Below are 16993 nucleotides of genomic sequence, written 5' to 3' on the forward strand. Positions count from 1 at the left end.
TGCAGCAACATCTCCTTCCTGTGGGCAACACGACAACTGAGAGAGAGACGATCTTTCGATCGCCACGACGCTCATCGCAATTGCAAGTCGTCCGGCGGTTCCACGCCGGCCAACGCTCCCTTGCCACCGGATCTTTGGGCGTGTACATACTGTGGTGGGCGCCTCCGCATGAAAACAGTGTCCCGAATAGTGCCGGGCCAAACCGTCCCACCGTTAGCTCGACTTCTCTTCTTCTTCCGCCAAGCTAATCGCTTCCTGTCCAACCGGATTTCAGCGCCGCGAAGGCGAAATTCCGCAGAACCAACTTCTCACCTCCTCGGCGCAACTTTGTCGCCCTTGAGTGCATCTCCGGAGATGTCGCACTTACGCTCCGAGAGTCACACACCCCGCCGTATTTCTCAAATTTCTCTCCTAGCTGTCTCTGCGCTTCTCATTTGCATTGCTGAGTTCGCCCTCCCAGGCGGACTTACTCCGCGAAGAGAGAAAGAAAAGATTTTGGCCAAGAGGGTTGCCGAGCAATTGGACCTCATATCACCGGACGATCCAAATGTTGTGTTGCCCGGCGGACCCATACCAATTGACAGAGTGCATAGACAAGCCCTGGTACATCGCGGTTCATGGATGTTTGCGCTTGATTCTCATTTAAGGTTACTTCTTACCTGGCGAGCCCCGGAAATGAAGACGTGCCCGATGACCTGGGCACCTGTGGGAGAGCATGCCATCGTGAACGAAACTTTTGAAGAGGCCGCTACAAGAGGCCTGGAAGAAGAGGCTGCCTTCATCCCTAGACCACGTATATATCCAGTAGGTATTCCGTTTTATTATCACCATGTATATGACAACGGAACCAAGGACGAACGCACCGACAACCAATGGACACAAGCGTATGTCGTGCTGCCGAGAGGGGACGCTCTCGATTTCCGCACACTCGATGATCGTGATGCTCAGATTGGCACTGCAGACGTCGAAAATACCAGATACCAGGGTATGTCATTGCCGGACGTCGTAAGACATGCCATTCAAAGACCAGAATACTTCTGCCATGAGACACAGGTCATGTGGATTTTGCAGGTGATACCGCTTGTCGTCCGCACTCTTGAGACGTATGACATGCGCCTGTTCAGGGGATATTTACAAGAAGAGTGGACTACTCTAGTAGAGTCGGGTTCACCAGTGTGCTGCGCAGAAAGCGAGAATCTGAAACCTGTGCCCGAAGTGAATGTTTCGTTGTGCGGTGTTCCGTGTGAAGTCCCACATCATGAAACGGACGATGACGATGACGATCCCGCGTCGTAGTCACATAGCTTCGCGATTAACTTTCCTCCTCCACTTAACTGACTACTTTTGCTCAGTCGTTTCTGACGTGCACAAATTTATTATATATTCTTGTTTGGTGCTTTATTCAATTTTGTTGCGGAAGCGATACCCGGTCGCGACACAAGGAAATGGTTGGGGGACGAGATGTGGAAAATCCCAGCTCATGGCTCCTTAGGCGGCTCTGGAGTGTCTTTAGCTTCTGACCCTCCGCCGAGCAGATTTTTCAGACTCAAGCCGTCCCCTCCAAGCTTCCTTTGCAGGTCCAAATGAACCTCTGCCTCGCGCAAAAAGAAGCCGCTCACCATTAGATAAAACAGCAGTTGCCCCAATTCTGGAGCAGACGCTTGTACATGCGACTCTTTTTCGGGGTTGATACCCTGTGATGTTGTTACTGCAGCGCAAACTTTCTTCATAGCCTCCACAACCTCCTCACCGGCATTTTTTGTTAGTCCTTCGATGCTTTCCTTCTGCATGGTTGAGATGAAACTCAAGAGCTCGTTCCCACCCTCACGTTCTCTGTGTAACTCACCCTGCAAGTTATTGACAGTCGCTCTTAGTTCGTCAATGTAGTCCTCCACAGGTACTTCAACAGTAGACCCATCCCCCTGTTTAAATACCGCCACGCCGCCTTGGATTTCGGGCTTGTCATCAGTTGACGGCAGAGCTTTCAGACCAGCCCAATCAAGACTTCTAGTGAGTTCAAGTCGGTAAGCAGCATTTCGGAACATATACCCTGTCACAAGAGAGGAATGGAAGAGCTGCACGAGGTTTGAAGACATTGTCGAAACGTTAGTCGAGAATGCAAGAGGCGGAAGAGAGCCGAGCATGCTGACTAGAGTTTCCCTGATAGCACTTTGAACGACGGTAGGTGCGGCTTCAGTAAACTTCTTCACGAGGTCCGGCGGTGGAATCTGCTTGACGAACTGGAAGAGCTCGTTGCTCTCTTGTTGGTCTTCTCCAGAAATGTCAACGTTAAACTCAGCATCGCGAGAGCCATGCCTGATAACGACAGCCAGCAAAAATCTGCTGGCCGGCCCGGGTCGTTTGGGCTGTCTCCGGGGTTCCCTGGGTCAGAATTTGCGTCCGAGTCAGAATCCGGAGGCTGTGGAGCGCCGGAAACTGCGAACCAGCGCGCACGTTGCGCGGCTGGAGGCGCCCGGAATACATGTGAGACTTTTCCCTGGCGAGAAGATATTTTAGCGTTGCAAGCCGCCCACGAAGAGTTGAGGCCAACGGCGGCGGGGATTGCGAAAGCCGGATTCATCTGTCTAAAAGAATGCTGTTTCGTTTTCTGCTTCGAGAAAATAGTGTAGAAATGCTGGGTCCCTTGCCGCTGTTCCTCTTTGCTTCAATTCGCGTAGCGTAAAGTGGCGCGAGGTTTTGGTTGTTCTGTGGAGGTTCGCGGCTTCGTGCTGAAGAACGGAGGAGCTTTAAGGGATCACGGTGGAAACTGTTGCAGGTTTTGTGCGTGTGCGATGACGCAAAACTTAAAAGTTTCAAAAATCTGGGGCGCCAGGGTTGCCCACCCGTGATGACATGTGCGGTAAAAAAACGCTTATGAAAATGAAGTACAGTACCCTTGGTACAGTATGATTTTGTCTCCATTCTACGATACAGCACGTCTCGTCGAACACGCTGCCTCCTCTACAGTAGTGGAAGTTTCCGGAAAGGGCGAGACCGTGGCGATTGCGGTCTCACATGTACGCCTCTGCTTTGCAAACTACGCTTCGTCAGAAGCTTCAAGGGTTCTTTACGTGATGGGCAGGTACTGTAGGAGCTTGGAAGAATCTCCTTGGTAGCAGCTATGACGTTCGAGCCGCGTTGCAGGGTCTTAGTGAATACTGTTGCAGGAGGGCTTTGGTCTGCATTCTACCAGGATCTCATAACATCCCGACACTCCTGCCTCTCTCATCGATAGGCCTTGATGCCGATACTGTATCTTAGTGATGACCGAATGAGTATTGATAATTGTCGACGAATCGACGTGAACAACACATGCTCTGCGTCCCTGTCAACATTATTTGGCATGCTCTGGCAAGGTGCGGAGGACATGGAAGGTAGGCAAAGCGCGAACATTCTATACAAACTATCACAATTTCTTTCTGTAGAAATCCGGACGAATGCCATTGGCTCTCCCCCAGTGTTCTTGTTTTCCTCCGCAGCTTCCTCAGGATAGACTGTCGCGATGAGCCGGGAAATCGGTCGGTATTCCTTACGATGCGTTTCGTAGTGGCAGTATTTCGCTTTTATCTCTTCGCGGGGGATACCAACGTCACTCTTCCTTTCCGAACCTCAAATCGCGCAGAAGTGTTAGTTTTCTTATCAACGACTTCAGGCAAGTCCGCAGGTGAATCCTGCCCGAGCAGCGTCTTTACCGCACGCACGAGTCGGTCTCGCTTTAGCCTCTGTTTGGGTGCTGCTTTCAAAACTTTCTTCATCGCTTTCTTAACGCCCAAACGCTTCTGTACTTTAATCCCATCTGTGCGGCTTGTCGAGTCTCTCTCAACCGCAGATGGCTTCAAAATCCCATTTTGAGGCGGCGCCACTTCGCTGTCTTTCGAAGCGACAGTTGGAACTGACCGAGTTTCCTTTTTTGCGTTCTTCTCAGTTTCCTTCATCCTCCTTTCTACAGCGCGGTGTTTCTTGCTTTCGTAGTGTTGCAGCGAGTGTACCGCGCCATTGAGAGCCAGCTTGCAAATACCACAGTAGCTTGGGGTGCTTTTCGTACTTGCATGGTTTTTGGGCGCGTACTTTTCAGCCTCCGAGATGCATGATTGATGACCACGCACGCTTCTCTTGTCGAACACAACCCCGCAATCAATACAACTCACTGTCTCGGTCCGACAGCTCGATAAGTGCCGCAAAACCTTGGGCTTCGTAAACACATTCTGACACTTATCGCAGGAAAAACTGACCATTGCTTGGCAACCCAGCTTCTCTGTGGGTGTGGCCGATTTCTCCTGGGCTGCCAATTATTGCTGATTTCGATCTGAGCAGAGAAGGCCTCGTGAATCCTGACGGCGGCACGCAACGTGCCCGCGCACAAAGGCCAATGTTGAATGAAAGAATCAAAAAGTTTGTAAAAAATAGGCGCTCTTGGGATGATTCCCTGTTGCGGCTTAAATCCTGGACGTTAGTTTACTTTAGCCGACTCTTCCCCTCAACAAGCGTACAGACCTTCGAACTCTACGGGATTCTGCGATAAAACAGCACGCAGTTTCCCGATAGACGTTTTACCGCGGTACTCAAACCTTCGAAGTGACCGCCAAGACCATCGCAACCAACGTCTCTCTTATTGCCCCAACGTTGTTGGCACCGTTTGTAAAGATGGCATCCCTTGGGCAGCCTCTACCGGACTCTCGTGCACGTTGGCCATTGCAAAAACGTCACAATCTAATATCCCAGACAACTTCGGTGTCATCAAAAATGTAGACATACTCTGCGGTCGCTAATTTTCTTTCGTTGCATACGATGGAACAATCTGCAACTAGAGGAGTTCATGAAATCCATGTTGAAAGGACTTGCCAACTCCTGTACAAGGGTCTTTAATTTGTGCTATTATTGCCGATGTAACGCTGCAATATATAATCAACTTCTACTTCCTTTGTGAGAGGAATGATAAAGTCACTGTAGATCTCTGCAATCTTCACAGGGTTGACCTTGTACACTTCTTTGGGGCCATTAACGGTAATGTCCAAGCCATAGCTTCGGGCCTTGTTTTCAACGCGTTTCAAAAGAACTTTTTCAACTGCGAGATTCGAAAGCAATTTCCAAATTCCGTCTTTGTCCTCCTTTCTCGCCAGTTCTCTGTACTTGCTCTCGCTCTCTTGGCACTTTGCTTCCGCAATAAACTTCCCGTAGTGAATTCGTTTTGAGAGAGCTTGAAGGCAGGCCACGTCACACGTGGCTGAGCTTCCGTAGTTCTGGTCGTCGCCCTCTTCACAGATTTCTGGCAAGATAGACGTGCGATAGGTGTCCTCTATCATCGAATTGACGTTGATGTTGTTGATTCTCAAGGTTTGTGGGTATTCTAGATTACCAAGGATGGGCTTCGGCAAAATACTCTCCGGTGCAAAGGGGTGCTCGTCTGGGGAAGTGTACCTCCTCACCCTTGCGTGCACCTTTTCTAGTTCATACAGCAAATGCTGGGAAAAGGTGCCATCACAGTCGTCTGGTAAGTCAAATTTACCAGGCGTGTAAATGATGGGGTTTCGCTTAAACTGCGCGCGTTCAATGAGGGCGAAGATAATCGTCTCCTCCTGTCGGATGAGACGCTCACGTAAGTCAGACAGCATCAGTGGCGCCCCTTGTGGGGGATTCGGGATGCCATGAAAGTCAACGCCTGGGCGTGGGCGGGACTCGGCGACGGCAACGGGCCTTGCATGTGTGGCGGGTGCTGATTTGGAGGTTTGCGGCGGTCGTCGCCATGGAGAAGACACCCAAGATGAATAGGCCGGTGCGACGAAGCTTACCATGTCGTGTGCGTCGCCCAATTCAGCTCGGAGGTCGAGTGTCGACGGTTCTAAAGAGCAGACGTCGTTAGTAGAGGGGTTTGGAGTGAAAACTTTCCCGTCAGGCATAGGAGGAACGAGAGGATATAGAGTAGACGGTGGTTTTGGAGCTGGGGTGAGAGATACGCCTGAGGTATCGCTCCGCGTGGTATTACTTGGCCTGGTACAGTATCACTTCGCCTGGCTGGCTTGTTTTTGGATTGCTTGTTCTCGGGTTGGCACTTGAATATGCTTCGCAGACGATACACAAGGGTGCTGTACCCTTTGTACTGCACCGCATACTGTATAGCTTTCTGTATGCATGCAAGAAAATGGTTGGCCACCAGAAGCGTTTCTCATCCAGTTGCTTTTATTTGAAGCATTAACAGCTTACTAAAATGTTCTTGGACAAATATAAATTATATTTGTCCAAGAATATTTTAGTAAATAATTTATTTACTAAAATAGCTGCGCGTCAAGAAATGTCAGTGACAAAGGTGCAGGTCGTGGCATAGGAACAGAGTTCTTGCTACCGATTGTTCCCAGAGCAGGCAAGGTTGTCGACCTTCGGAGGGCTCCGACGATGAGATGCTTTCCACGTGCGAAGTGCCACGTTGCACTGAATTTGCAGAATTTCTTCGCTTCTCAAACGAAGGCCCTGCCAAGGAACTAGTTGTTACACAACATTGCTTGTGTAACAACTAGTTCCTTGATTTTGCCTCATCCTAAGCTTTGATCTCTATCTCAGGTGCTCTTTTTCGTTCCCATCTGATGTTTGCTTCTTAGTCACGGGCTTCCCGGGCCCATCACCCTGCTCCGATGTTTGTGGAACTGAATCCATCGCTGTCTGATTCTCTTCAACCTGGCTGCCACTAGCCTTCATCTGCACCATTGCATCTGCCCTGTTGAAATCATCAACTCTTTTGTCAGGAATTCGTACAGCTTGCGGGCGATTGTTTCCGGAGTCCTGGGAATCATGCCACTGATTCATGTCATCGAGAACATCCATGTCGATGTCCTCCTGATCAATGCAATCATTGGGATCAATAAAATCATCTTCCGGTCCCTCGGCAGCAGCAGGCTTTGCTTGTCCAGCTCGAATAGCTGCTTGGCGACGACGCTCCATGGCCAATTTCCTGTTCATCTCAATGCGCTTCTTAACTTCTGGATCATTCATCAACGCGTTGACATCGTTTTTCGGAGATGTTTCCTGATCCCCGTCAATATCTTTCGGAGCATTATTCACATCCCCACGCTGTTTCTCAACAGCCCCCTCCACTTCCTCGTCCTCATCGTCGTCGTTAATCTTCTTCCGTTTCCTCCTATTGAGCTTCTTTTTCTCCTGCAGCTCCTCCCACCCACCCGTTACCTGTCGCAGTTCGGCCAGTCTGAAATTGCCCATGACCGTCTTCAGCTCACGGTTCCCCGCCAGGCCTTGCGCGGCGACGACGAACTCGCCGATGCTGTATTCCGGTGCGACATCCGCAGCCCAATTTGTCATCTTGGCCAAGAACGAGCGTAGTGCGACGCCTTCTTGTCCGGCTTCTGGAAGGCCGCGAGCGGCAATGCGGCGGCCAACGGAAAGGGCTGAGTTGATGGCAGTCTCGGTGGTGACATCCTTGACAGTTAACTTGGGGCGCTTATTCGCCTTCGCGCGGATAGACTTGACGGACTTGGTGGCGAGTGTACTGGTCGAGGATGCGGGGAGTGACGATGAGAGGTTTGGCGTGGACGACGTAGTGAAGGTGGTCGCCATGTTGACAGGTTTCGGTGGTCGGAGGGCGTTTGGGGAAGGGGCGAAGGGGCCTTGACGAAGACAGAGACAGTGTGGGCGACCTCGACGGAGTGGCCTGGTCTCCGGCGCCAGGGGTTGTGTCGGGATGGACAAGAGTTCCGAATTAGCTTGTTTGGCGCGAAAATTCGGTGCAGTTGAAAAAGGAGGAATTTACTTGGAGCACAAAAAAGTAGAAAAAAATATTTCCGTGGGAATGGAAATATTGTTGCTTGTACAGTGTACGCATTGCTACAGTACCAGCGTTGCAGATATGACAGAGGCACGAAGACTGTACAGGCACACTGACATGCATGCGATTTGATTGGCAGGCTTCAAAATATACTCTGCAATCTGCAAATTGTTGAGATCTTTCCTGTCCCAGACTGGTCCAAAAAAGTGGAACCGGGGAGCGAGGCCATGCCCAGGCGGGGCAGTCGGCTTTCATACCTCCGAGATCCACGGGATGGGCAGAAAGCCTTCGGGCGAAGTGTGAGCAGAAGTCCAAGGCGAAGGAGTAGAAGTATTGCCGGCCGATGATTGCATGTCGTAGTTGTTGTGTTTGTTTGGCGCCAAGGGGAGAATTGTCTGTCACCGGGCCATGTGCGTGGGTACTGTACTTCCGAGGACATATGAATTCCTCCTGACGTGTCGTCCTGCAGCCGTTGTAAGTCAAAGAATCCGTGGTACAGTGGGACAGTGGGCAAAGCTGGCGACACGAGTCGTCTCGACGACTTCCCCACAGGTACAGGGAAAGATTTTACACTCAAAAAAGTTGCAAAAGTGTTCTCGGCGCGGAGCCTCATGCCTCTCATCTCGGTTTGCATCTCTTGTTTAAGTTACAAGTGAAAGCAGTAGTCTCATGGTGAATAAGTGGAATTAGCTGCCAAAGATCAGTTGCCGGAAACGAACGGGCACCGCTCGACCGGACGAGGGCAGTAAGGAAAACCCATGACAAGGTGTAATGTGTAACGAGCAGGGCAGGCTTTCCAGTAGGAAGGACAGAATGCAGACACAGATTTGCAGAGCATATGCGGACGGGGGGCCGGCAAAGAATCTTCTAGGCGGCGGAACTGGGCGCATGTGCCCTCTTACAGTGGCTGTTTCTGGTCGCGGGGTGGCGGGGGGGGGGGGGGGGGGGGGGGGGGGGGTTTTTTTTCGCGGGGGGGGGGGGGGCGCGGTTGGATAGGAGGGACACGCGCCATGCGGGGCTGGCCAACCGGATAAAGCCACCGCCGTTGGCAGGGACGGCAGAAAGGAAAGGAGCTGTGAATTAGTGGGGCCGAGATGCGGCGGAGGAAGGCGGAAAGGCTGCAAACAAATGCACGAGTCCCCCTGAGATACACCGACGAGGTGATTGTGCAGATTTGTGCAAATAAAAAACACGCGATTTCGCGCGTCCACCGCGTCCACCGCCAGGGTGACCTGTATCCTGCGAGTCATGGAGATGAACCGGTGCCGATGTTGCAGCTGTACCGTAGAAGAGGCGCTAAATTTGCATAAATTATGGACATAAGCGGGCAGTATGATCAGGCAGGGCGATATCTGCACAAGGCCGTGTGGATCCTGGATCGGGGTGCGCGGTGGCCCGTATGGCCTCTCTCTGCAACACAATACCGTCTGCAAACCCGAACGGTCCACTCCGTCGCGGGATTGCATATCACCTCAACGCGCCGTGCAGCGTCCTGGACCGGCTCCAACCACGACTCAACCTGTGCGCCCGCGGGCCCCCTCCGCCACCACCGTCTCCCCTTACGCCTCTCGTACAAGTGCGCATCTTATCTTATGAGGACCGCTTCCTGCCCTGACCTTGTTCGTCGGAAGACAGAAATATCTCACTAATCCTATTCCCCCGGCCCCCCCTCCACCCCCACCGCCACACCATCTTTCATGTTCCCACTCGCGAGCTAAAAATCCCTTCCCATTTCCTACGCCATCAGCGACACCGCCCCCTCAAACGGCTTCCCACAGCACTTCATGGCCCCTGCGCCCTTCGCCGCCTTTGGCTGCGGATGCTCGGCGACTTCCTCCTCCTCCCGCCGCCCCTTGCTAACCCCGACGCGCCCAACATTTCATACAGGAAGGCCACTGTGCCCTGTCACTACTCGCCGCGCGCGGCCTCGCTTTCATGCTGCAGCTGCATCTTCAGAAGAAGATCCTGACCTCTCCGCCCCGCCTGCCCCCTCATCCGTTGCTTCATCGTCCGCTTCTCCTTCATCTTCATCCTGGTCCGCGCCTCCGCACAGCCCATCACCACAACCGCGCTCCAAGGCCCCGTCGTTGGGGTCACGGCAAGCCCTTGTCACGTCAGTCGCCCTCAATCTTAATGGCAGACATGCGCTCGCGTCGGTCGCTTCTCTCAAGCGATACATGAACGACCTCAGGCCCAAGCTCGACTATCTCGAGCCGCGAGCTCGCGAGTGCGTTCTCTCGGCATTGGAAGTTGCCAACGTTGCCCACAAAGGCCAGAAGCGGAAGAGTGGCGAGCCCTTTATTATTCACCCGATTGCCGTCGCCGCCATACTCGCCGACATGCGTATGGACAGAGACTGCATTATTGCTGGGCTCTTGCATGACACAGTTGAGGATACGCCAATCACTCTCGAGGAGCTTGAGTGCCTTTTTGGCAGGGACGTCAGGAAGATTGTTGAGGGCGAAACCAAATTTAGTAAGCTTGCGAAGAAAGTCCATGGTGACAAAGCCAGTCGCACAGAGGAGGTGAAAAGCGATATACCACGGGAAGGAATGCACAACGGCGTTGGCGAACGCGACAACCCATGGACGTCTCTTCTCTCGGCCAATGCCACAGACTTTCTGGCGGAGGAAGAAGAGACACGCACCACACGTCTTTCGGCATGGCAGAAAGAACGCCAAAAACGGGAAGAAGAGCAGCAAAAACAAGCAGATAACTTGCGAGCTATGTTTTTGGCTATGACTGAGGATGTCCGCGTTATTATTGTCAAACTGGCTGACAGATTGCACAATATGCGAACTCTAAAGCACATGAGCCCTGCAAAGCAGAAGAAGATTTCCAAAGAGACGCTTGAGTTTTTCGCACCTCTGGCGCATCGACTGGGAATGCGGCGAATTAAGAGCGAACTTGAAGAGCTGAGTTTTATGTATCTGTATCCCGAAGAATACCACCAACTCAAATATGAGGTTGAGACGATGCTGCGAAGGTCAAGATTCGACTACTACCTCAAATCAGCTGAAGCTGTTGTGAAGGATGTTCTTGAGCAGGATCGCATTTTATACAACATGATTCGATCGGTAGAAGTCATCGGAAGCACAAAGGAACTCTACTCAATCTATCGGAGAATGCTCGCAGGCGAAAATCTAGCTTCAATGCTAGACATTGCTACAATGCGCGTAGTTGTAGACTTGGACCCAGGGGTGGACTGTAACCAAGCTTGCTATCATGTTCTCGGACGTATTCACACCATGTGGAAACCTCTCCCGAAGAGATTGAAAGATTATATAGCTTTTCCGAAGCCTAACGGGTACCAGAGTTTACACACTACGGTACTGCTTGGCCAAAAGTTCGATTTCTTAGCCATGGAAATCCAAATTCGAACAGCAGAAATGCATCGCATAGCCGAAGAAGGCATAGCAGCGGAAATATTCCAGTCTGGATCAGTATCGAAAGCAATTCCGCTCACACAGGATGAGGAACAGGACGACAACGCTATAGGCCTCGACGGTGAATGGCGGCGGCGCACAAAGGGCTGGCTCATCAGCATACGTGAGTATATCGAAGAATTTTCTTCTTCCCGGGACCTTGTCGATGCTGTAAGGAGAGACTTGCTCGGCAATCGCGTCTTTGTTTTCACACCGAAAGGCCGCATTGTGGATTTGCCGAAGGACTCAACGCCAATAGACGTTGCATACACGATCCATTCAGATGTGGGTAACAAGATGATCGGCGCCAAGGTCAACGGTCGGCTAGTCAAACTGGACTACAAGCTGCAGAACGCAGATGTCGTGAAAATCATTGGTTCGAATTCATCTGCGGGGCCCTCGTCAGAGTGGATTGGATTCACGAAGTCACGAACAGCACGGCAAAAGATTCGACAATTTCTTCGTGCGAGAGATCGTGACAACATGCTGGACCGAGGACGTAGAATACTTGAGGAGGAAGCGCGGTCATTGCTTGAACCTATCCCATCAGAGGCGGCCTTAACAGACATATTGCCTCGCCTTTCTGCCATTGTAACAGCGGCTACCGGAATGAAGAACATTGCAACAGTGGACAGTCTGTGTATCGCAATTGCCAAGGGAAGTGAAGAGCAATCTGAATTTCCGCTGGGACGGACTGTCCTTGGACTCTTGCGAGATCGAAGACACACGGTCCTCTCTGAGGCAGCTTCTGTGAGCCACCAGCAACAGTCCCCCGCGCAGAAGGCCAGGGCAAAAAGAGTTTGGGAGGGCAAACCAAAGAAAGCGCGAGGCAGTACTAACGAACGGGAAATAGTTCTTGCGCCATGCTGCCACCCGATTCGAGGGGATGACATTCTTGGAATTCATGTAAATTGCGGAGAAAGTGACGCCATAATTGTTCACCGAGCCCGATGTGCCCACGTCACCGATGAACTGAAGAAACAACCAGCCAACCCAAGCCTTGTGAACTTGCGGTGGACCCAAGAGTTTAAGAAGCAAAAGGAAAGCAGCCGCGTCGCCCTTGAGCTAGAGGACAGAAGTACTTTGAAGACAACCAGCGAACGCAATAGTGCTGGAGGGTCTTTGGAGGGTATCAAGCCGTCCCAACCGGTAAGGGTGTTGGTAGTTGCAAGAGACTGTGACGGTCTTCTTTCGTACGTTGCTGGAGTGCTTGCCAGCATGGGTACTTCAATAAGGCGAGCTGTAACACTGACAGACCCGGACACGCTGGTAGCAACGCTTGCCTTCGAAGTACTTGTCCAAGACTCATACCATTTGGGATGCATCATTGAGCGGATAAAGACATGTGAAGAAGTAGAGAGCGCTGCCCGCATAGGGCCACATGAGAGTGACGAATACTTCCCGCTTACGCAGTCTCGATCTCACAACCGAGCCGCAGCTTCCAGTGAAGAGATCGACGAACCGTCACTCCGCGCCCTCCAGGAAGGCCACCAGGTTCTTCCGACTGAGATAGAAATCGATGGCATCAAGTCGAAAAACGAAGAAGAATCAACCTAGTTTTGTGAATACTTACCATTAGAGTTATTAGTTGACCAAAAAGGTCGTGAACAGTTAGTTTGACAAAGAGTCGAACGAAATGCAATCCACCTAACATAGTACGCATGGGATAGTTCGTAGTGTAAAAGTGAGAATCACACACCGGTGCTCCGCTCCAAGGGTCTGCGAGTGACGTATGCTCCGTGCCAAATTCATTGCGTAAACGTCCCTGCACTTGCAGCACACACACATACATAAACATGCATTAACAAGCATTCCAAATTAGTTAAAGGAACCGACATCTCCATTTTCGCGTTCTGCACCAACCTGTATGGCAATGCCTCAGATCTTCGGTACATCTGCAAACTGCTAGCAGATTCACTGCATGCTGCGATGTTCTTCTAACGCAACGACAATTCAGAGTGATATATACAATGCTTGTTTACTACACCAAAGTATGTAGCAACGCTAGCAGTAGTTAATATGCCATCGAGACAGCAGCGGCGGAATGGCGCTTATCACATCTCCGTAGGTGGCTGAATTTTTGAAAAGCTCAAAGAGCGGAACCGCTACAAGCTGCAAGTTTTTGGGTACGGAAAACATGAACTTGTTGGGCAGTAATACAATATAAACATGCAGTTCCTCCTTGACCTTTGTGACATGTGCTGGGACATAGGGGTAATATCTCCTGTGAAAGTCGGTGGCATACCAGTTGCAAACTGCAAATGCGAGAATGAAACAATCGCGCGCAGAAAACAAACTCGTGGTTAGCAATGGTGAACCCAATTGGTGACTGGCGAGCAAACACCCGGTCAAAAATAAAGGCTTTAGTAAGGATGAGTGAAACGGTATCGTACTTCTTTCTCCGACGTCTAGTTCTTGTTCTTCATCTGTGTCTGCTTGACCTTCTGGCTTGAGCTTCGTGTTTAGCTTGCGCTGCAAGCCCTCTTCATCGCTCTCACCAGGTCGCAACTTTCCGCCAGGTAAGGCGTACTCGCCCTTTCCGTCACTTCTTTGAAGAAGTAATATGTGGGGAAAGTTGTGTGAATGAACAAGAATGACACCACCTACCGACCGTCGCATGCCTCGTTCTTCATAGTTCTTCTCCAACACCTTTGCCATTTCGGCCCTCGGCATCAGCTGCATGACTTTTGACTTACTCTCTTGGTTCTTTTTCCCGAAAGTGTAGTTTGACAGATCGTAAATGTCCATGCTTGCCAACTCATTGAGGCCCGCAAAAGGATCCTCGTCAGAATCAGTACCTGTAGGTCCATTCAACTGATCATCCTCAGATCCTTCCTTGACTTCCAGAGTATGTTCAGGCTGTGGACCATCTGTTCTGTCTTCTGCTCCGCCGGTATCGTTCGCAGGAGCCTTCTTATCGTTCTTTTCATCGTTTTTATCAATGGTAGTGTCGGCCCCCGACTTCTGGGCGATAGATAGTTCATCAGGAGGCTCAGTTCCAACAATACTCTGTGACTTAGCAGTCTGTTGTTGCAATTTCGAAACATGGTTTGCTATGTCAGAGTCGGCCTTTGCAACCCGTGGTTTTCCCACCTCCTCGGCTCCATCACTTTTCTCATGATCGAGTTTGCCTTTCGCGCCAGGCCTGTCCTCGTAATAAGTTGCTCCGGGCGGTACAGTCTTGGCATCACCACCCTCTGCGGACCCAGTCATCGCAGTATCAAGTTCTGATTTCATCGCATCAGTGCCTGGTGCACTTTGACTTTGCATCTCGCCAATCATCTGGCGTTGAGATGATGCGTTTCGGGAGAGTTCCGCGATATCGGTGTCAGATTGACATTTTGACGAACGTCCAATTTCAGGTGGATCACGAGGCGACTGGCAGGCGTGCGAGAAAGTCTGGCCAGAATTGACAGGAAACGACTGAAGCTTCCAGGTAATGCAGGTGCAACCCCCAATCCCTGGGTGAATATTTGTCTTTCGGTGACAACACAAGCATGAGTTCACGGTGGTAAACGGACTTTGTAGGACGAAGAGCCGCGCCACCGCAGCAGTGGTCAGAAAGTGAGATAGAAATCAACCCAGAGCTGTCTGCGAGGCGGTCCGAAAGGTACCAGATTTTTTTAATAATGACGAAAATATATATTATTTTTGGATGCCATCCGGTATCCACGGGAATACATATGTTTTCATCAATTCAAAAAAAAAGTATGAGATGCATATTTTTTGTACTCTTTCATGTTCAGGGTATCATCCTTTTGGCCCCACGGGACCTTGCAAGCCCTTAGAGCACCCCTATCGGTTTGGCTAAATTTGGTGGCTAAATGTGTAAAATTTTGCGTTTGCATATAGCATTTCTGTGCGCAACACTATCGGTTTAGGAGTAAATTTGAAATTGAAGTGCCCTGATAGGGCATAGTGTACGAGGGGTGCGGGGCATCGAGTACGAGAGGTACTGTATTGACACTGTTCTATGGTCTTTTGGCCAAGTGGCGCCATGTAATTCGCGTCTCTATATGGTCAAATGAGTAAATTTGTCGCCATCCGGCTTCCAATATAGAGATAGATATAGCCAAAAAGGCCAAATTTTTGGAGATAACCAGTCCGATAGGGATGAAAGAGGCTATATGTATCTCTATATGCCAAATATTTACATATACACAGCACCGATGGGGGTGCTCTTAGTCTTCACTAGTATGAAATGACCTTCAATAGCATACCTTCAAAGGTTGCTCTTACGTTCCTCCAAGAAGCCGGTTTGCATTCTTCTCCTTTCGCAATACTTACTGGATCTATGGAAGTTCTATATTCAAAATCGTCGTTAAACTTTGTATGATGAGAACAATTGCCTGGTCGAGAGAGAAAAGTGAGACGACTACCAGATGCTCCACGATTGTGTTGTATAGTTTTTATTTATCGTTTAAACTTCAGGAAGAGCATTCGAAACCTTCCCCATGAAAATCCGATTGTGTCTTGCTGCAGAGCTAACTTGATGAATCTTCACCTGCGCTCTCTAGTATGATATTTTCATACTTCAGCGAGTTGTACCTCACAATAATACTGTATGGCGATTGCTCGCAGACGTAGTAGCGCCACCACATAATAAATGGATGCGCAATCCACGTCGGCTGAAAGCATAACGCGGCAGAACAGCATTGCAGTAATGGGTAGGTTTTTAACAAGAAATGTTTGTCCCATACCTTGTGGCATAAAGACGCAAGCCTGGACGGGCAGACGGCCATTGATTTGAGAACCAAATTTACAAAACGTAAATGCGGAAGGAAATATACAAGGGAAGGGGTCGAAGAAGAGCAGGTTGCAAGCAGCGGCAACATAAGTTTAAGAAACAATGGTATTGATGGCAAAGGAAGATGGGGCGAAATCTGCGCAAAAGCATGTTGATACATGTTTTCATTTACAAAATAGTATGAGCTCTGGGGGTGATGATTGGCTTGATCACTCTCTGCAGTTGTCAGACTTTGTGGCACATAGGCGATGATCAGGAATAAATTAGAGGGGCCTTTGACATCTACCCGTATATTTGTGTTCAAAACTTAAGGTTGCAACTCCTTTCACATCTGCCGGGAGAGATATTTACTCTCTCCCGGCTTTTTGCGTCCGGAATAGTGCTCGACTACTTTTCAGATTCCCGAGCCCAGCCTTGGAGGGAAACGCTAAACTGCATTTCAGCGCTGTATCCGCCCATGACGAGGTCGTGTGCCCCGATTCTTCATGAGCACAAGGTGCAAGACGCAAAACGCGGAGGAAGCGTGATTGGTGACTAGCCAGTAACCCAGGATACCCAAGATAGAGGCGATTAAAGATTAAAGGTGTTTGGAGTCCAAACTTTGGACACGTGCCATCACCAGTTGGAGGCAAGGTGGCCGGACACTCGCCGTTACACCGCAACAGACAGGAAACCGAAACATTACAGTACAAAAAACCACCCCAATGTAATGAGATAATGTTGGGTTTAGGGGAAAGGGTTGTACAGTACACTGTACTGCATCGCAATAGCGATCAAAAAAAAAATTGAGGGATGCAATGGTGCCACACCACCGCGCTCAGGTCACGCACAAACGACCCCCATCCCCACCCCCAGTGGGCAAAGACACTTTCCAAACGACCTGCAGACTCCATTTTATTAACACCGAAGGAAACGCAGGCGGCCTCGCATGCACGCACGGCCCCCTGCCACCGAAAAATACACAGGGGACAAAAGCCACACGCGCACTACCAACCATCGAAACCAAAGCCGCGATCGCTGGTGCGGGTCGAGGTGAGGAAGCAGGGACGA

The 16993-nt window shown here is 50.4% G+C and overlaps 6 protein-coding genes; 2 read left to right on the plus strand and 4 right to left on the minus strand.

Moving 5' to 3' along the window:
- The first annotated feature begins 168 nt into the window (after nt 1-168).
- CHC_T00003831001 (hypothetical protein) lies at nt 169-1296 on the plus strand. The gene has a single exon (XM_005715260.1). It carries the CDS (start codon nt 169-171, stop codon nt 1294-1296), a length of 1128 nt encoding a protein of 375 aa, XP_005715317.1.
- A 1732-nt stretch (nt 1297-3028) lies between these two features.
- CHC_T00003832001 (hypothetical protein) lies at nt 3029-4235 on the minus strand. XM_005715261.1 is given in 2 exon segments: nt 3029-3563; nt 3564-4235. 1 exon segment carries the CDS (start codon nt 4233-4235, stop codon nt 3564-3566), a length of 672 nt encoding a protein of 223 aa, XP_005715318.1. The 3' UTR covers nt 3029-3563.
- Nucleotides 4236-4828: 593 nt separating this feature from the next.
- Nucleotides 4829-5966, minus strand: CHC_T00003833001 (hypothetical protein). XM_005715262.1 is given in 4 exon segments: nt 4829-4862; nt 4863-5537; nt 5790-5897; nt 5898-5966. The coding sequence occupies 2 exon segments, from the start codon at nt 5895-5897 to the stop codon at nt 4863-4865; spliced, it is 783 nt and encodes a 260-aa protein (XP_005715319.1). The 5' UTR covers nt 5898-5966; the 3' UTR covers nt 4829-4862.
- A 580-nt stretch (nt 5967-6546) lies between these two features.
- On the minus strand, nt 6547-7308 carry CHC_T00003834001 (hypothetical protein). Its single transcript, XM_005715263.1, has one exon. It carries the CDS (start codon nt 7306-7308, stop codon nt 6547-6549), a length of 762 nt encoding a protein of 253 aa, XP_005715320.1.
- Nucleotides 7309-10116: 2808 nt separating this feature from the next.
- CHC_T00003835001 (hypothetical protein) lies at nt 10117-12943 on the plus strand. XM_005715264.1 is given in 2 exon segments: nt 10117-12753; nt 12754-12943. 1 exon segment carries the CDS (start codon nt 10117-10119, stop codon nt 12751-12753), a length of 2637 nt encoding a protein of 878 aa, XP_005715321.1. The 3' UTR covers nt 12754-12943.
- A 257-nt stretch (nt 12944-13200) lies between these two features.
- Nucleotides 13201-14478, minus strand: CHC_T00010149001 (Cleavage and polyadenylation specificity factor subunit 5). The gene is made up of 2 exons (XM_005715265.1): nt 13590-14478; nt 13201-13451 (listed from the first exon to the last, which is right to left on the minus strand). The coding sequence occupies exons 1-2, from the start codon at nt 14476-14478 to the stop codon at nt 13201-13203; spliced, it is 1140 nt and encodes a 379-aa protein (XP_005715322.1).
- Nucleotides 14479-16993: the final 2515 nt, after the last annotated feature.

Source organism: Chondrus crispus, genomic scaffold (assembly GCF_000350225.1).
Source record: "Chondrus crispus Stackhouse genomic scaffold, scaffold_202, whole genome shotgun sequence".
NCBI classification, from domain to species: Eukaryota; Rhodophyta; class Florideophyceae; order Gigartinales; family Gigartinaceae; genus Chondrus; species Chondrus crispus.